Genomic DNA, 19,254 nt, shown 5'->3' with positions numbered 1-19,254 from the left:
GCCCGGGGCGGCCCCGGACCCCGCCCTCGGCCCGCACCCCCACCCCCAACCCCGCTTGGCGCCCCGGCGGCCCACGGGGAAAGCTGCTCGCGGCCCCTTTAAGCGCGGGCGGGGAAGGTGCATGCCGGGAGCCGCCGCCGCTGCCGCGCAGGGACAATGGGGTCGGCGGCGGAGCGCAACGCGGAGCCGATCCTGCGCGTGCTGCGGCGCTACGTGGGCCCCGGCGCGCGCGTGCTGGAGGTGGCGGCGGGCGCGGGGCTGCACGCGGCGCGCTTCGCCCGGGCGCTGCCCGTGGCCGCCTGGCTGCCGTCCGAGCCCGACCCCGCCTGCCGCAGCCGGTGAGCTCGGGCTGCCCCGTGTCCTGCCCCCGCCGTGGTGGCGCCGCCCCGCACCAGCCTGCGCCGGGCGCTCCCGGTGCCTCCCGCCCGGCTCGGGACTCTCGCTGCCCCGCAGAGCCTCTTGCTCCCCACGCCCGCGCCGCCTCCTTCCAGCAGGCCCAAGCTGGGCATCCAAAATCTTTGCTCAGAAAGTTAAGGTCAATCTCTCTTTTTTTCAAAGTTAGCTACAGTTTTCCCACCTGTCAAATGGGAAACCAACCATTTCCTGGTGTTTGCAGGATGGTTTGAAGTGTCTTGTGTTCACAATGAGGTTTGTAGCCACCTTCTCAGGGCAGAGGCCAGGCCTTTGCGTTTCCTTGTGGCTCTTCCCCTTTGGCCCACAGTGGGAGAAAGGCAGGTAGCAACCTTGTTGCAGGTAGCACATCATGTCAGTCTTTTCTGCCCTAGTGCAGGGGGGCTGGACCCGATGATCTCGGGGTCCCTTCCAGCCCCTAACATCTATGAATCTGTGCCCCCTCTCCTTCATTATAGAGGCTACTGATTGCATTGCAGTATGTCTTGGGCAAACAATAGACTCCATTAGGTGGGTTCTGATCTTGCCAGCTCTGAGTGATGTATCCTCCCTTTTTAATGAGCAACTCTTTGCAGCAGAGTCAGGTGTTGGTGCTGTGCTGCCCTAGGGTCCTTGGAAGCAGAGAGGTTCCCAGCTCCTGTATGATGGAGAAACTCAGAGCTGTTCTTGTTAGGACTGCAGTAGCCATGGGGCATGCAAAGGCAGGCTGTTGTGGACCCATCCAGCAGGGCAAGGTGGTGTCTGTAGCTGCTGTTCTGCTGGTCTTAGTTTTCCCCAGCTTGCAACAAGATGTGTGGGGGTGGTTGCCTTCCTCTATATTGTGGGGCATGACCCTTTTCCTAGGGTCTCCCAAATGCATGCTAAGCAACTATTTCCAGTATGACAGGTGGTTCAAAGCAATAGGTCACTAGCATCCTACGAAGTCTGGTGCGTGGAGTCTTCTTGATGTTGCTGAGCCTCATTGTTCAAGTCTTGATGTTGGGGCACCTTGTGACCTAGCCAGCCCCTCTGCAGTATGTTGAGCTGGGTTCAAGCAACTCCGGGCTGTTCTGATCCAGCTCAATGCACTGCGGTCCCAGGAACAATAAACTCCGATGTGATATGCGCCGGAGTTTATTGCCTCGCATTAATATGTACATGTAGAAGCGCCAACTCAGACATGCCTAGCACCCGATTGACATGTAGAGTCTGTCAGACCCAGGTTACAATGAAATTCTTGTGGCTGCTATGGAAGAGTTGCTCTGCTCTGTGCATCCCCATGCCTGCATGCTCACACACGCCTGCATGTCTAGTGGTGCCTATGCACAAGTGCTGAGGCTGCTCCAATGCACTTGAATTCAAGCATGTTGGAGCAGACTTGATTAACTGAGTCTGTTGGAGTGTGGCAGTTACTGCACTCCAGCAATCTCTTGTGTATCAGCATCCCTGTGCTTAAAAATGGTGGTGGGGCCCTTGAACTAAAATTTGTTGAATGAATTTTAGTTCAAACACTCCCGCTGTCATTTTTAAGCACGGGGATGCTGATACAGGAGACACAGCAGTGCTTTAATTAGAGTAACTCTTGGAACTGGCCTAATTAGAGCATTGCCCTCCCCAACCTCAGAGCACGTGTAAAAGTACCCTAGATGTTTGCATTCTGCTGTCTGTGCTTGACTGGTTGCCCTGCGAAAGGCATAGACAGCACCGTGTGTGTGAGCAAACCCAGCCTTCTTGGACTCAACATTGGACTGAGAATAAGATCTGAGCAGCCATGCTGGATCTGGCCCCTTCTTCTTCAGCAGTGTGGTCCTGCAGCTGCCAGGCCTGTGCCTGGGGTGGGATGCATGTGAGATCCCAGCTTCTCCCACACAGACCTGCCTCTGTATAACTCCTAGGATGGAGGTATTTGGGCTCTGCTTATCCGTGCCTCATAGCTATGGATGGAGATGGATGGGCCCTAATTCACCTGCCTCTTGGGTGTCTGCTTGCACTGATACCAAGGCTGTGAAATGCATGGCTGTTATGGGCCCATGGCTGAATGGGCCCACTAGCTGCGGTGAGACTACCTGTCACCCCTTCTGCCTTGTGGCCCAATCCCAGTCCTGTTAGCACTATTGGGAGTGATGCCAGGCTGTAGACTGGTTGAATGAACACCCAGAGAGCCAGACCCAGCCCTGTTAAGTGCCTGCTGTCATAGGCCCCTGTCCCTGTTTAAGCAGATGGAGAATTTGATGTCCTGTGCAGTGCAGTGCAGCTCTGTAGTCAACCTGGAGTTTAGGCTTCAAGCCTAGCTTTGCCATGAAGAAACTAGCCTAAGGACCATATAGAGAAAGGAAGGGCTTAGGGCTGAGGAGCTAAACTGGCACCTGGAGATCTGGTGTCAGCCAGCTTTGGCACAGGCTCCAGTCATTCTCTTCTCAGTTCACCTTTGTCTTGCTTTGCCTTTACTGTCTTCTGGCTAGCTCTCTGGGAATGCTCTCTTCTGTAGGTACAGCACTGAGCACAGTGGGGTGCTGGGGCATGTGAATGGTGGCTGTCTTGGGTTGGAATCCCCATGGCTGGGTGGGGAATGGCTGGTGCTGGGGGTTGTCTGTGGGTAGGATCTGACTGCACTGGTTCTTCCAGCTCCACTGTGGATGGGGATGTGGCATGTCCCTCAGCATGAACCATCTCCTTTCTCCCTTGGCAGTATCTCTGCATACATCGCAGAAGAGAAGCCCTCAAATGTGCTGCCGCCAATTCACCTGGATGCATCTCAGAGCTGGGAGGCATGGGGCGTGAGGCCTGGCTCAATGGATATCATCGTCAACATCAATATGATCCACATCACACCAGTGATTTGCACTGAGGTAAGAGGCTGTCCTGGCCCTAATCCCTCACCTGGGGCTGTGGGAACCCCTGGCCACAGGCTGAGCCCCTTGGAGCTGGGCACATACCCCACTTCTCTGGTCTTCTTTGGGCAGTCAGGTAACCCAGACTACACAAATCAGTGGTGCCATGTAGTGGGTGTAGGTGCATAGTTCCCCTGAGTATAGACCTCCTATAGTTGATCCCTGTTAGTAGCAACAGGTTAGTGGCATGGTGCTGTGTTGCTGTTGTGGGGAGTGTCATCAAAACAAAGTAGTGAAAAGGATGCTTGCAAGCAGCTGTTGCTCTTAACAAGTGTTATGGCAGTGGGTGCTGAGTGTGTTGACTCTCCTGTGGCACTCTCCATTCTTTGATCTTGAAGCACTTCCCAGATGTTAATGAGTGCAGTCTGACATGCTCCTTTGGGACACATCTGTATTGCTATTCCCTTTGGGCAGATGGGGGAACTGAGGCAGGTGACATCTGAAGTGACCTGCTTAAGGTCCTGACTCCCCATCCCATAGTTGAGCTCTAAAACCATCCTTGGGTGGGGCGGGGATTTGGACTCTTTCCTATTGGATAAGTTTCTTGCAGTCTCCCATGGGTGTGTGCAGGATCCCAGTGTAGACCAGGATGACTTGAAGTTGGACTGATTCTAAGTCCCCCTTCCCTTGCTGATGCTGAAATCCTCCCCCCACCCCAAATTGCTTGCATGCTTTAATATGGCCACAAATGGGATTTTATGGGGTGCATGATGCATGTCAGAAATGTGGCTGGAAATCCTCTTGTCCTCCAAGCAGGGCATGAAGCCTTGCTGTTCTGACCATGCTGGGAATACCTCAGCTGGACTGGCTCATTCAGCCCCCAGAGATGAGGGAAAGGGTGGGGAATGAAAGGAACATCAATAACCATGGAGACCAGGAAACAGACTTGGAAGGGTCCTGGCTATGAGGAATGTCTTGCAGGCCCAAATCCCTTGTTCCTGGCTCTGTGCCATGTATTGTGCCTGTTTGTTTTCTCAGGGCTTGTTCAAAGGAGCAGGGAAGGTGCTGAAGCCCCAGGGTGTGCTGTTCACCTATGGGGTAAGTGATTGCTCCCAGGCTGGGCACAACTTACTGGACTGGGTGCCCTTAGCCTGCTATCAGACTGGGGCTGCATTGCTTTGTGCAGTTGTGGCTACCGCCTCATTGAGACCCAGGGAGGGAGGGGGAGGTTATCCTGAGGTAGTGAGGAATGGAGTGGCCCTAGTGGTCATGAGGGGTGAGTGGTCCCTTTCACTGGAGCTCCTGCTAGTTGAGAGCACTAATGCTGCTAATGCTGCATCTCTGCCCCAGGGAACTAGGGTTTGGGACCACAACCGGCACTGGAAGCCAGAGCACATGGTATCATTGGAGACAGCAAATTCTGGGCTTGCTCTTGGATGTGCCACCTGGTGGCAAAAGCATGTTACATCCCTGGTGACTGCTCATGATATGCTGCTGGGGGGAAGGAAGATTCTTTGCTCTACTCACACCAAGAGGGGTGGTCTGGCTGGCTCTGAGGGTCACAATGTTGAGAGAGCTCAGCACAATGGTGCCAAGTCCTTTGACAGCCTGGCCCTGATCATGAGTACTGAGCTTCAGTCCGTTCCAACCTGCCTGCTGCCCTCACACACAAGGCCTTTTACTCTGCATATGGGATGGCCCTGTGAGGGACTACCAGGAGCCTACATACTGGGGTCATGCTTTTCCCCCCGCTGTTTTTGATTCTTTTCTGTTCACTAATATGTCCTGTCCACTACCCTTGGAGTACTCTTAAGCCCTGAAGAACTTTGGCCTTGCAGATCTGATGTCGGGCAAGTTGTTATCAGCAGGCCTCTGGTGCAGACAGTGAAACTCCGGCCTGGAGATATGAGGACTTGAGGTCCAAGACTTGGCCGGCCCAGGGTTTAACTCCAAGGGTAGCCTTACTCCCTGGGGGAGGGACATCCTGCCCCAAACTCTTTACATACACATTCAGAGCTCAGCCCCACCATTCCCAGCTTGGCCTGAGCAGTGGGTAATTGGTGAATCCAGTTCCGACTGGTGACTTTACTGGATGTCTCATTAGTCCTGGGTGGAAGGGGTTGCCTGGTCTGAGGAGGGAGAAGGCCAAGGGGTGGGAAGTCCTCTCTCAGGCTCCTCCTCAGGCAGCATCTGCACAGAAAGATCTAAGGACTCCATAGTTTAGGACTACATGGTCTCAAGACAAGTTCTGCCCATCTACTAGGGTCTGTGAGGAAGAGATCATTGACCTATTTTATCTTTATTCTCTGACTTCTTCCCTTCTGGTGTTTGGGGGTGTGGGCTCACATCTGATCACACCCAGTCTGTGGCATGCAGGTGCTTGAGGTGCCTGCAATGAGTCCAGTTTCTAATGAGTCCCTTCTTTGTGTTCCTCAGCCCTATGCCATCAATGGGCAGATCAGCCCACAGAGCAACGTGGACTTCGATCATGCTCTGAGGCAGAGGTAGGGGGGCTGGGGCTGGGGTGGGAGCAGAAGGTGGACAGACCTGGCAGCTCCCACTGTGGAATGAGAGGAGGGGTTTGCTGGTGCTGAAGTGGGGCCATCCTTGCAGTGAGCGACTGCAAGGATCTAGGCCCCTTTTGCTTGGGCTGAGGGGAGGGAAAGGGCCCCAGCATGGTGAGGGCAGTACACTTCTCCCAGAGCATGTCCATGCCACTTTTCTTGAATGTGGTAGCATCTCCAGGTGAGAACCACTGTTGTTGCTGCCTGAACTTATTTGGTGCTTCTTAACCAGGTGCTGCTGCCTCCAGGTGAACCTGCCCCATGCACTTCCTACTGCATTAGAGCTCTTCTGATTGAACTGACTAGGACCAAAAATGAAAGGAACCTGGGGGTAATAATAGACCACAGTATGAATATGAGCTGGCAGTGCAATGCTGTAGCCTGTAGGGCAAATAACACTCTGGCATGCATCAATCAGTGTATCTCCAGCAAAAGCAAGGAGGTGATTTTTCCGCTTTACTCAGCACTGGTGAGACCGCAGCTGGAGTACTGCATCCAGTTCTGAGCACCGCACTTTAACAAGTACATGGACAAGCTTGATAGAGTCCAAAGAAGAGTCACCTGTATGATCATGAAAAGGCTGAGGGATCTGAGACTCTTCAGCCTGAGGAAAAGAAGGCTGAGAGGGGACCTGGTATCAGCTTACCGCTACACTAGGGGAGTACATCAAGGGCTCAGTGAGCAACTGTTCACCAGGGCACCCGAGGGGAAAACCAGGAGTAATGACCACAAACTCCTGGAAGATCTATTCAGGCTTAACATTAGGAAAAACTTCATAGTCAGGGTGCCCAGATTGTGGAATAACCTCCCTCCAGAGGTGGTGCAATCACCTACCTTGGAAATCTTCAAGAGGAGACTGAACAGTCACTTTGCTGGGGTCACCTGACCCCCAGTTGTCTTTCCTGCTTGATCTTCCGAGGTCCCTTCTGGCCTTACAGTCTACGAATCGGCATAAAGCAGGCAGGAACTGCCTCATGCTTTGCAGCTTTTCCTCCGCACTCCTCCCAGAAACAGGCATGTGGGTGGAACTGCCCTAGGTGCCTCTGTTTCTGGGAGGAGAATGGCAGGGGCTGGAGCAGGAAGGGCCTGAGGCAGCTCCTGCCTGCTTTAGGCTGGTCACAGAGCTCTAATGCAGCAGGAGCACATCTGTGGGGCAGTTTTACCTGGCTGCTGCAGCCACAGCAGCTCCTGCTATGTCACAGCATCCCTGAGGGGGTTTTGTGGCACCCTGGTTGAGAACCACTTATCTAGGGACAGCCAGCTCCAAAGGAGCCCTAGATTCATGGGGCAGGGCTCTGCAGGTCCCCTATCATGCATCTGAAATGACACCTGCTGGCTTTGAGGCATCCTCATGGCTGCTTGTCCCCTGGATGCAGAGATGAGTCACATACTTGCCATAGTGCATTACTCATGGTTCCCCTTGCCCAACCACCACCCAGACGCCCCAGTCCTGAGAGCCCCCAGGCAGGAGATCCTGAGGGGAGCTGCAGATTCTTTGGAGAAACACTGTGGGGGAGAGGCTGTTCCTGAACCCAGTGCTCTTATAGGAGAGCCAGCCCTCAGCTTCCTGGAAAATCCCCTGTGGTGAGAGGCTGGATTGAACCATCTCCTTGCCAAGGCAGGAATGACATATCTGGTTTCTTTCCTTGGCAGGAACCCGGCCTGGGGTCTTCGGGACATAGCTTGGCTGCAGCAGTTGGCTGAGGCCAACGGGATGTGCCTGGAGATGATGGTACATGCTCTGCCCTGGATTCCCTCCCTGCATCAGGCCCACCCACAGAGTCTGGGGTCTCTCAGGGAGGGGGTGACCCTACCTCTTCACTGAGTGCCTTGGTGTCTCCTTGCCAGAGATGGTCCTGGGTTGGGGTTAGACCCCGGGATGAGGTGCAGCAGGCGGTGCAGTAGGGAGGGGTGTGGAGGCTCTAAGGCAGTTCCCAGCCCCTCCAGGTCAATGGGCTGGCATATAGAGGTGCCTGCTCTGCTCACCACCACCACCCCCGGGTAACGTGCCTCTTGGTTCCCTGCTCTACAACTTGGTCCCTGCCTCAGGGAAGGATCATTCCCTCTCCCCAGCAGGAGTCTGAGCCTGTCCTCTTTCTGGTATCCCTATGGGTAAATGGAGCAGAGCTTCCTCTTCTCTGCTCTCATGGCATTTTTAGAGGCCTAAAATTTGGTGGTTGTGGAAGAGGCAGGGCAAGCTCCCTGCAACACAACCTGAGCTGAAGCAGGTGGGGAACTGCCTTTCTCCCCTTCCCTCCAACCAGAGCTGCTGGCTCCAAACTATCCAAGCCACAACAGTGCTTGCAGCTCTGGGCCTGGCTGGGAAGCCAGCTCTCTCAGTAGCTCCTCTCAGTGCAGGTGCAGTCCTCTGACCCTGGCTTTGTGCTTCTAGGTGGACATGCCAGTGAACAACAAGTGTCTTATCTTCCGCAAGCAGTGACCCCCTGTCCCAGCCTCTGCTCCAGAACTGCCTTCTGCTTACCTGGAATCAACTGCATGTCCGTGTCTGTGATGCTCTGTGTGGCTTGTGATGTCCCCAGGGTGCTGGAAGAGTTTCTGTGGGGGCAACCCCCAGCTGAAAACTTGGCAGCGGGACTGCTGTGTGGGAAGTATGGGCATTACTGACCCCCTGCTGTCTGTTCTGGAAGCCCTTTGGGGATGGGACCATTCAGGCAGGCTCTCTATTGCACTCTTGCCCGCTCCCCTGCTTCTGTGAGCTATGTTTCACACCCTTAATGCAGCTGCCCATAGTCAGGCCCTAAGTGTTGATGGGTCCAAGGAAGAGCAAACCACATGGTTTGGGTCACCTCCCAGCCCTGAGGTAGGCCTAGCCCAGCCTCAGCCCTCTCCGTTGACTATTTCAGATCTCCCACAAGCCTCCTTTTCTTTATAGTTCTTTAGTTCTTCTGCCTGTGCCTGCCTTCCCCTAAGGGCCAGTTTCTCTGACTCTGCTGAAGGTACAGTGGGCTTCATGGTTGTGGGTCCCTAGAACAGGGGTGTTCAGCCTTTGGGGTCAGCGTCCCCCTGGTGGCCAAACAAAGAGCGGGGGGGAGTGGGTGCACAGCCGAACACGGAGTGGTGGCAGACGCTGTGTGCAAGCTTGCCCCGCGTCTGGCAGGCAGTGCAGGATGGTGTGTGGCATCACTTTGTCCCTGCCCGACCCTGTGTACCCCCTAGGGCAGGGGTTGTCAACTGGTAGCACTCGAGAAGGCCCTAGGGGGTACGTGCAGGCGAGGGAAACGAAGCACCGCCACGCACCATCCTGTGCTACTGTGCAGGCGCCACCCACCTGTCCAGATGCCGGGCGTGAGGGAAGCTCGCACACGGCAGCCCCCCCTGCACCTCCCCACATCTGGCCACCAGGGGTGCACCGATTCAAAAAGGTTGAAAACCCCTGCTCTAGGGTCTTCTCAAGTACCCCAGAGGTACGCATACCCCTGGTTGACAACCACTGCCCCAGAAGATTGAACCACTTAGGTAGGGACCCAGTGGAGGTGGGTGCCTTATATTAAGCATTCCAAGTTTTAGTATTCCAGCCTTTTCTCCTTAGGAGCTAAGGCAGCATGTTGAAGTGCCTGGCGGCAGGCACCCCCTTTCCAAACACTGCCCCGTGGCTCCTAGTGCTGAAGGGATTGAAATGCACCCGTCCGGCTGGTGTGCTGGTCTGAATCTCCCCACCAGGGGCAGCAACTCTTCAGAGGACATCCCTGTTGGTTGGGGGAGAACCCGGACCTCCGAACAGCCCTACCCCGCAATGCAGCGTGTGGGCAGCCCACGGCTCACAAACAGGTGTCAAAGAAAAAGACCTTGTTTCCAGTGGGGAAAGAAGTGGTTTTGATGTAGAAATGATATCCTGTCACATTGATGAAGTGTTCATCCAAATTGGGGCTGAAAAATAGGGGTGGGAGTTTCAGCCATATGGGTGCATCAGGAGCACCAGTCCCATTAGGTACCCAAGGGACTTGTGGTCCCAAAACACTGGGCACTTCTGGAAATTGCAGTTTTGCTCCCTTGTGAAAGCAATGTCCAGCAGCTGCAGAATGACTATGTGGGGTGATGGTTCCCTCCAGTGGTTGAGCTAGAGCATTGCAGTGGGCTTCAGCCCAAAAGAGGGCTGGGTGATTGCTGAGGAGATGGCCCCATGGAAAGATGTATGCTGCTGTGCTCATGCCCTCTCAAGGGGACCTGGCCTTTGGCCCAGTAGATACATGCCTGTTGCTGGTTTCTTCCTGAGCTGACTGGTGTGTGGTGTTTGTCCAGCCCTAATGCTGAGCTTTGACCCTGGGTTGCCAGGAGGCCCATGGGGCTGGTGCGATACTCAAAAGGTCAGTGTAAGGATAGTGTTTTGGGCTGACCAAGGGTCTCCACTAGCCCAGGCCAGGCCTCTTTCTCCTGGCAGCCATGTGTGTATGAGGGAGTGAGGGGCCTGTAGTTCCTTAGTAATATATGCAAATATATATATAGTGACATGGGGTGGAGGTGCTGCCAGCAGAAAGGGGTGGGGGAGGTGGCGTTCTGGCTGTCCACCTCTGCTCCTCTCTGCCCCCTCCATCCCAGTCTCAGCCTTGCTTTAGCCCAGCCTGCAGATGACTCATGGTTTTCTGGTCCTGAGTCCCCAAGCAGGAGCCAGTACTTTGAGGCTCTGGCAGGGGAGGGGGCTAGTATCTTATGCCATGCCAAGCCCTCTCTGATAAGGTCAGAGTGACCAGCAGCCACAGGTCCACAGCACTGACCCTCGCTGAGTCCATCTTGGGTAGTGTCAGCAGAGAGGACACAGGAGCTAGGCCTCCTCTCTCAGCCCTAGAGGAAGGAGGCTCAGCCCCACTGACGGAAGGAAGCTTATCCTCTGCTTTAGCTGCAGCCTGAGAGGGGCTTCCTTTTAACAGAATAACCAAGGAAGGCTAATGAAGGCACGATGGTCCATTGAGCAGACCACTGGGGACTCAGGAGACCTAGGCTTTATTTCAGACTCTGGTCCTACCCTGCTGGGGTACCTGGGGCTGTTGCATCCCTGCTCTGGGCCTTGGGGTCCTCAGTGGGTCCAGCAGGAAGAGCCACAGAGCTTGGGATCCTGCGTGTGGGAACATACCGTATGAGATCACTGGTGTCTGCACAGTATCCCTCAGAAGCCTCTTGTGACAAAATCTGTTGCTGCCACAAGAGCCCTGTTCATAGTTTTATTTCTGGCCATTCTCCAAATAAAATCCTGTCTGGTTTTCACTCTGTGGCCTTGGTGTCTTTGTCACAAGCAGGCTGGATCAGGCCAGCCCTGCAGTCCCTACAGCTTTCTACCCCGAACAAGTTGTACCTCCAGGCTGGCATTGCCCATTGCCCTGGGGTGGGGGAAGAGGCAGGGGCTGTTTGCCTCTGCTGGCAGTACAGGTTTGAGATCTAGCACATTTCAGTTGGGAACAGTGCAGGGGGAATGGATTACTGATCTGCATCTCCTGTCCCACCTTGTCAGCTCATCCCATGCTGCTGAAATTGGTAGCTGGAAGAGCCAGTTTCTCCCATGCAGTGAAGCAGAAATCTGAGGCCCACAAATTATAGGAGTTGCCTGCCTTTCACTCTTGTCCCCCACTCAGTCCTCCTGACGGCAAGGCAGCTGCCTCCAGGCTGTTCTCTCTATAACACCCTTTGTAGCTCAGTCTGTTGCTAACTAAAGCCCTTGCCTGGTTACTTGCTCTTCCCTATGGGAAGCTCGAGGGGAGCCTTTCCCAGAAAAACTGCTTCCAAAGCAAGGTCCACAGGTAGGAGACAAGGGGTTCCCTCTTGCTGGGGCCCTTGCAACACCTTAGGAAGCTGCCCCAGGAAGAGTTCTGCAGTGCAAGCAAGGGCTTCTGGACCCACCCAGCCACAAGCTGTGCTATGTATGAGTCTATGTGGACGAGCTCAGTGCCTAGTTAGACAGCTCTCCATGAATGGGCTCTTCATGAATGTAGCATCCAGCTCTAGCCAGCCACTAAGCTGAGCTGCCCTGTGCATACATTAGAGCAGCAAACTTAGTTTATATGAGCTAGAGCATGGCCAGCCCTTGCATGGGTTCTGCTGTGGTAGAACAGCACCAGGGAGCCTCACTGAACAAGAGCTGAGTGCATTTGCAGCCCTGGTGTTTCTTGTCCAGCAGGGGACCATCACACCCAAAGCTGAGCAAGGTTCCCACAGGAGCTGCATTCTTTATTACCAGGGGGACTAGAGCACCAGGGAAGGGATGGACAAGCCTGTTGGACCCCACCCAGCAAATGGAGTGTGACACCAGCTAATGAACACCCCAGCCCCCCCTGCCTGGTCAGTGCTAGCAGTCTGAGGGGTAAAGACCCTGCTCCCCCAAGGGACTTGGTGTCTAACACCCATTGATTTCCCTGCATGGATTTTAAGGGGAGTTAGACACCTAAATGGCCTGTGAACATCAGGGCTAAAGCAAGGGAGCAGGAAATATACAGCAAGAGAATAATGCTCTGATGACTAAGTTTGTCCGGACCATACATCCCTGTCACCCCAAACCACCAACTGGGCTGTGGGAGCCATATTGTTGGCAAATCCATGAAGGGGAGGTTTCTCCACACTGCTATCAGGGGAGTTCTGCTGGGGATGATTTTGCCTCCCATGCTCTGGGCCTGAATCTTCTTATTACAGATGAGTAGGGGACCATTCCTTGTCATGAGCAGGATCTCACATCCTCTGTATACAGGCACCGTGCCTAGCACTAGCCTATTGGGTAGGGTCAGAGCCCTGGGGCTAATACAAGGCTCTGAGGAGGGGAGATACTCAGCTTCGTAAGGATAATGTTTTTTATTCAGAGTCAGGACTTGGCAAGTTACATGGACAAGACATACGGACACATAAATTACAGTCAGACACAGGTAGTTACTGAGCTCATCATCACCATGGAACAAAGTGGGAACAAAAAAAACAACCCAATCAACCAAACATTACAAAATAAACTACTGGTCCATCATGGTGTCCTGAGGTCTCTGGGTTTGGGATAGACCACTCTGAGGGCCTTGGGATGCTGGAAACAGGCAGCTAACCATGATCCCAGGGCTGGCTCCATGATCGCTCCATGATCCCAGGGCTGGCTCGTAACTGGCTAGTTGGAGAGATGAAGGCTGGGTTGTCTGTTTGGCTGGATGCCCTGTACAGAGGTGCCCCCCTGGCTGCACCTGCGGAAGGAACACTGCTATGCTAGTCCTGGAACCTGTTAAGCAGCTCACAAGTTTTCTTCTCAATCAACTCATAGATCTTCTTCACTCGTTTGTCGTTGGCGGCCCGGACATAGCTGTTGGGGTCCAGCACAGCCATGCCATCATGAACCTCTCCCATGATGATGAGGGGCCCGTCCTCTGTGGTCATGTTGGGGCAAGGGCAACTCCAGTCCATGTCAGTCAAGGTCACTTCCAGATACTTGATGTTGAAGAACTTGAGGCCCATCTTCTCATCCTTGAGGACATCCTCCAAGGCGAAGCGGGCAATGCCAGAGTCCTGGTCCTCAATGATCTCCATGAGGCGGCCTACAATGGCAAAGTCACTGCGGCAGAGGCTCAGCACCATCTTGCTCTTCAGGCGGCAGGCCTTGCACTGGAGGGTCTTTGGGAAGGGGCAGACATCCTCGCAGCTCTCCTTGCTCTCGAAGTTGTTGTCATTGCCCTCACAGCCACCATAGACAAAGGAGTGGCACTGCTTCATGAGGTGGTTGTAGGCCCAACGAGCCTCCCAGTTTTTGCAGGGGCCTTGCACCATGGGGAGCAGACACATGTTGACGGCGCTGCTCACGCAGGCTGAGCGACACTCCTCATAGGTCTCAAAGTGGTTCTGGTTGGCACCACAGCCACCATAGCGGAAGGTGATGCAGGAGCTCTTTTTGGGGTCGAAGTGCCAGCGCACCTGCCGGGCCTCGCAGTCCTGCTTGTCTGGCTCCTTCAGGCACTCGGTGTTGGGGAATTGCTGGGTGCTGGGAGTGCGAGGCTCCCCACTGGAGTGCTCCCTCTTAATGACAGAGAGGGGAAAGTCAGCACGGAGGAGCCCAGCGGAGTTCCTGGCTGTGCAGGTGTAGATGCCAGCATCCTCATATTGAGCATTGTAGATGACCAATTGGCCAATGTTGGTGACCACCACATTGCCATACATCTGGTCAGGCCGCATGATGAAGTTCTCCTGGTGGTCACTCTGCTTCTCCCAGGTGATGTCTGGCCGGGGCCGGCCACTCACATCACAGTGGAAGCTCACAGTGCCACCCACATAGACCGACTGGTGGAAGGGGTTGTTGTAGAGGGCAGGTGGGATGGGTACCTCGGCAGCAGCCCCAGGGGTGGGCCGGGCTGTGGTCTCTAGGGGCACCGGGCTTGTGTTGGGCCAGGTGAAGATGTACTTGCAAGGCACCACGGTGAGGCTGATGCCCCGGATGCAGGCCTCAGCATCCATGTAGCACTTGTTGTAGTAGGTGAGCCCATCTGAGGCGCAAGTGAAATTGGGCTCCTTCTCGCAGCGATCCTTGCATTTGCAGATGGGCTGCCCGTCCCAGATGTCGCAGTCTGAGCCCTGCTGGGTGCACACAAAGCTCTCACATGTGGCCTCCTGTGCCAGCTCCAGGGAGGAGAGGCTCCCGTCAGCATAGCGGGCTGCTACACAGCTCCGCAACCCACAGACATTGGTGCAGCATTTCTCAAAGCCTTCACAGTCCTGGGGGAGAGGGGAGAAGTGGGAACAGCAGCAGCATTAGAACCATTGCATGCTGGCATCCTCCCTGCTGCCAGCACCCTGCTCTTACCCCAGTGCACTTCCACTGCCTACTTATGAGTCACTTCCACCTGCTTCTGGAATGCAGCTACCTCTGAGGTGGAGCATGGCATCTTTAACAGCACACAGAAACACTGAGGCATGGGTTAAGTCAGGAAAACCCCACAGCCATGAAACACTACAGAGGAGACTCAGGATACAGAATAATGGCCTTGGGGCAGGGAACAGTAGTTAACATCCCTTTCTTGGGGAAGCCCCCCAGAACATTGCTGCTAGGGATATGGCCCTGCCTCCCCCACACAGGGCAGCTGTCTAGCCAGGTGGACTCAAAAGGTAGAGTGCCACTTACTGCCTAGCAGTTCTGCAGGAGCAGCAGGGCCTGGCACTGCCTTGCTCAGCCCACAGGCTTTAGTGACAAATCCTGAGACATACTGAGAAGAGGTATGCAATTCAGAGCAAGAAGTCAGGAGGTCATGCTCTGTGAAGTGATTTAAGAGTGCTAATAATAGTTCTGATGAATAGAGCCGCTGCCCTTCCCACCCATGGCTCCAGGCTTATGTTACAACAGGACCAGCTCCATGGCTATGTCCCACCACTCTCTCTATTTATACATGGGGAGGGAAGCCAAGGCCTGCACAAGGAACCAGTGGCAGAGTTGGGAATCACCCTAGATGCCTGACTCTCAGTCACTCGTCGCTTGTCTTCCTGGGGATTCATGTATCTCTAGTATACAGCTGCTTTTCCCTGCTCAAGGAGCCAACAGCCCCTGTCACAGGACCAGGCTGCAGGAGCGTGGGACCTGCAGGTTCAGTGAAGCCAGGCTCCATGGGACGTGGGGGTCTGTACCAGACAAACCTAAGTTGCTCCAGATAGGGACAGCATGGGGGGGGCGGGGAAATGGAGATGCCTCTTCAAATGCTCTTGAGCTAGGTGGGACTGGGGGAACTCTGGAATGGACACAGAAATACTTTGATAGGAAACACTTCTCTGCAGTCACTGTTGCTCAGGAAGCTGGAGAGGCACGGCTATGTTTTGGAAGGGACTGTGGTGCTGGCAGTCTGGCAGGGAGTGCGACTCCCCCTTGTTTCAAAGACAAGCAGGAGCCAGAGCTGGCTCAGTATCTCAGCATCTCCCCAGGCATTGCAGCTGGTTCTTGGGGCACCCCCATGCTGGGGTGGGCTGTGATGCACCCCTGTGAGGGGAAGGCAGTTCCCCTCCCTGCTGATGTGCAAGAGAGGCTGGACATGAAGGATGCAGGGATGGGGCTTTTATCTGACATGGAGCTGGAAGATCCATTATCGCAGAGGCAGCAAGGGAAGGGACTGGGGGGGTCTGGACTCTCTTCTATGTCTAGCTACTGACACTGTTTTTTAGATGCAGTACAGCAGCATGTGGAAACCCCAAGCTAGAGTGAGGCTCCATTGTGCAAGGCTACAAGGAAAGGGTCTCTGCCCATAACTGCCTGAATGCTACACAGACAAAGGTGGGAGGGGCAGATGGCTGGCCCCTGGGCACAGATCCTGGCTGAGCTCCTGACATCCAAACTAGTGCTCTGCCTAGGGCAGCCCACTGTCTCTCCCCTGCAGACCTAAGCAAATGCTGTGTGCTGGGAATCAAGGTGCACTGCACTTCAGCTTGCCACCACATGATACAAACCCAATGCCAGTTCAAGGCCAGAAGTGACTGTCACTTCCTCCCGGTTGAACGCATTTCCACAGTCCCCCAGTGCTGATGAGGCTGTGCAGGGAACCTCTGGGACCAGGCCCCTGGGTCCTGCCTCCATCCCATGCATTTAGCCCTTTTGCTCCAGTCTGATCAGTGAGTAGCTGCTGCTGGGCTATTCAACATCTCTGCCTCGAGCCCACATTTGCTAGCCTCACTGTAAGGCCTTCATTAATATATCTCACTCCCAGGCACACGTTTCAATCAGACACTTAGCATCCCTCTCAATGTTGCTTGAGAGTGAAACTGGCCAGCAGCCCCAATGCCCATGGGGACTGCAATCCCCTCCTGGAGTCAGTGCACAGAGCAGCTCCCTGGAGGGACGGGGGTGCACATGGAAACAGAGCAGCACCTGGCCCTACCCCACAAGTCCCTGCACATGCAGCTGCCCATCATTGTGCCCAGGAGCAAGTGGGCACAGGCTTGTGGAAGTCCTGCAGGATCAGGCCTGGCACCTCAGCTCTAGTCAGGACATCCCTGGAAAGCCTGTGTGACAGGACTGCAGGTGGGGGAGTTGCCCAAGCCTTCAGGCCAATCCCAGCCATCCTCACCCCCCTCCCACATGGCTCTTGCTAATGCATTTAGGGTAGGATAGTAAGCAATGAAGAATAAACCGCCCCCCACTTGGCCTTTCCTCAGAGGGTGGCTGCAGTGCCCCCTCTGCCAGGGCCTCTATGGGGCCGTGCATGCACTGGGCCCAGCCCCTCTGGGGAGGAGAGCAGGGCTCACCTGGTCCGTGTGGCACTCCCGCTCGCAGGTGCTCTGGGCATCCACCCACAGGTTGGGGTTCAGCTGGTTGGGGCATACCCCCAGGTGGCTCATTCTGATTGGCTGGAGGCTGGCCCCCTCTGCCAGGACAGACAGGAGAGCCAAGACAAGTGCTGCCAGCATGGGGTCTGGCTGGCTTGCCCCTGCGAGCTTCCGCTTCCCTTTTTTCCTCTTCAGCCCCCGGCCTCCGAAACTCCAGAGAGGCATTGGTCTGCCCCTGGCTCTCCGGGCAGGAGGTCTCTCCGCCAGGTGTGCTCCCTCTCACGCAGAAACACTCACATTCACTGAGCCAGGCGATCACGTGCAGTGCTCTCAAGTTCCCCACTCTAGTGTGCCCAGTGCCCAGTGGGCATGTTACCCACAGGCACGACGCCCGATGCCGGGCTCCGTTTCATGCCTCGTTCTCTGCTGGCAGCAGCCTGCAGCACTCTGTGCTGATCATCTCCCAGCGCAGGAGTCCAAAGAGATCCCAGCATGAGCAGTTCCAGGTGGGGGCCTTACAAGAGGAGACACATCCCCCAATTTCTGGGAACGAATCAGTCCATGTGGTTCCCAAGTGCCATCCAACTTCATCCAGTTGGCTTGCCAAGGAGCTTTCTAAATCCCAGGCTCAGGGGGGCTTTGGCTTTGCAGCCACAGCTTTCAACGCGCCCTTAACCCTCTTGGGCTTGTTAAGCTGCAGAGTATCAACAGACAACACAAATAAACTGACTCAGAGCCCGCGGAGCCGGAAAGCTGGTCTGGGGTGTGCATGTGTGTCTGTCTGTGGGGTAGGGGTGGGAGAGGAGGGAGGGAAGTTTGTAATCTGAATCCCCTCCCTCGCACTGATGTGTCTGGGTGTTTGGAATGGAAAAGCCAGTGACCTCAGACTCTAACCCCGTCTGAGCTGATTGACTGGGCAAACAGTGGGAGAAGATCAAAGGCAGAATGTGTGGAGCCTCCAAAGAGAGAGAGAAAGGAGGGAAAAAGCCCAGCCCAGGGAGCAAATTCTTTCAGGATGAGAAAATGGCCAGAGCACTCTGTCCATCTGGAGGGGATTGACCAAGCCAGGCCCTGTAGCACTTAGGCAAGCCCAGACCTTGCACCAGGTGCCTGCAGTGTTGCTGCTCTGTTGTCCTTGCTTCCTTTGCGCTGGCCAGCTCTTTGTTGGAAATGGCTCCAGGGAGGGTTCAGGGCCAGGGAGCACCTGGGAGCGCCCGCAGCAATAAGTACAGCGTGAGAACTTGGCCAGGGCAGAGCTCAGGAGTGAGGAGATGACCTCCAGTGTCATGGGGCGCTGGGTGTCAGACCAGTGCTCTCACTCCCTCCTTCTCTGCCGAGCACAGAGCCCAGCATCCACTGGTGCCACCAGTTCCTGAGAGAAGACACTGTAGTCAGGGGCAGAAGGGCAGGGAAAGCAGCTCTGCACTTCGGTATTGACAGGGCCAGGAAAGCAAAACATCACAAAATAACCCGCTTCCAGAGGTTGCAGTTTATTGTTATGCTGCTAATCCCAAGCCCACTCACAGAGATCCCAGGGGGCTCCATTGAAAGCTGCAGTCCTGGGAGCCAGAGGAGACAGACCCCTGCCATGTTACCAAGGCATAAAACTCTTTGCAAGCTTGAGCTCTGGGAACAAAAGGCTGGCTCCTATCAGTGCCCACATGGCACACACATGGGCCCAGCCTCCCCAGCAACACTTGGAAAAGGTAGTAAGGTAGTGTTGTTTTGCAGGCCATTCACACCCGGGGGGGGGGTGTCAATGGGACTGGGGTTCCTCCAGGCACCCTTGCATTGTGTGTTCACCCACCAAGTCTCCCTGCTCAGGGCTCAGAGAGGTCAATGGTTTTAGCCCCACTGGAATAAGGAAGTTGGCGGGAGGGGGAAGGGTGTGAGCAGGGAGAGTCAACCCCAGCCTGGAGTGCTGCATTTCAGAGCATGGCCACAAGCTCAGACAAAAGGGGAAACCACTCATCCCAAAGGCCTCATCCTCCTGACTCATGTTGTCTTAGTTAGGGGCTGAGCATAAGGGCTATCTATGGTGCTGAGCTCCACAGCAGATGTGGGGACACCTAATGGAGAGGCCCAGGCTGGTGAGACACACGGCATACAATGCGCCTGTCTCAGTGACTCCAGATGAGGAGATGGCCTGGAAAAGCCTCTCCTGTCTGGAGATTTTTAAAAAAATATATATTTCATGTTCCAGGTCAAATTAGCCAAATCACTTCCAAATTATATCAACTGAACGGAATACAATCGTTCCA

General features: G+C 54.9%; 2 protein-coding genes across 3 annotated transcripts; one reads left to right on the top strand and one right to left on the bottom strand.

The window, feature by feature from the left end:
* The first annotated feature begins 98 nt into the window (after positions 1–98).
* Positions 99–11,005, top strand: METTL26 (methyltransferase like 26). Of its 2 annotated transcripts, XM_006278177.3 has the most exons (6): positions 108–338; positions 3,080–3,239; positions 4,260–4,319; positions 5,658–5,725; positions 7,439–7,517; positions 8,178–11,005. In XM_006278177.3, exons 1-6 carry the CDS (start codon positions 157–159, stop codon positions 8,223–8,225), a joined length of 597 nt encoding a protein of 198 aa, XP_006278239.3. In that variant the 5' UTR covers positions 108–156; the 3' UTR covers positions 8,226–11,005. The 2 variants fall into 2 exon arrangements, with proteins under 2 accessions (XP_059572509.1, XP_006278239.3); XM_059716526.1 differs by lacking the exon at positions 4,260–4,319 and having other exon boundaries at positions 99–338.
* A 1,557-nt stretch (positions 11,006–12,562) lies between these two features.
* Positions 12,563–17,803, bottom strand: WFIKKN1 (WAP, follistatin/kazal, immunoglobulin, kunitz and netrin domain containing 1). Its single transcript, XM_006278178.4, has 2 exons — positions 16,973–17,803; positions 12,563–14,464 (listed from the first exon to the last, which is right to left on the bottom strand). Exons 1-2 carry the CDS (start codon positions 17,216–17,218, stop codon positions 12,971–12,973), a joined length of 1,740 nt encoding a protein of 579 aa, XP_006278240.1. The 5' UTR covers positions 17,219–17,803; the 3' UTR covers positions 12,563–12,970.
* Positions 17,804–19,254: the final 1,451 nt, after the last annotated feature.

The sequence above is a fragment of the Alligator mississippiensis genome, chromosome 13, assembly GCF_030867095.1.
Source record: "Alligator mississippiensis isolate rAllMis1 chromosome 13, rAllMis1, whole genome shotgun sequence".
Taxonomy (NCBI): Eukaryota; Metazoa; Chordata; order Crocodylia; family Alligatoridae; genus Alligator; species Alligator mississippiensis.
Note: the sequence above shows the minus strand (reverse complement) of the source record. Positions and strands in the feature narration are given on the sequence as shown.

Bases quoted from the DNA above. Each gene is read 5' to 3' on its own strand.
- WFIKKN1 (XM_006278178.4), bottom strand. From the start codon at position 17,218: ATGCCTCTCTGGAGTTTCGGAGGCCGGGGGCTGAAGAGGAAAAAAGGG. The intron at 14,465-16,972 runs GTGAGCCCTGCT...CCTCTCCCCCAG, and splicing joins GGGAGTGCCACACGGACCAG to GACTGTGAAGGCTTTGAGAA.
- METTL26 (XM_006278177.3), top strand. From the start codon at position 157: ATGGGGTCGGCGGCGGAGCGCAACGCGGAGCCGATCCTGCGCGTGCTG. The intron at 339-3,079 runs GTGAGCTCGGGC...CTCCCTTGGCAG, and splicing joins GACCCCGCCTGCCGCAGCCG to TATCTCTGCATACATCGCAG. The intron at 3,240-4,259 runs GTAAGAGGCTGT...TTGTTTTCTCAG, and splicing joins CACCAGTGATTTGCACTGAG to GGCTTGTTCAAAGGAGCAGG.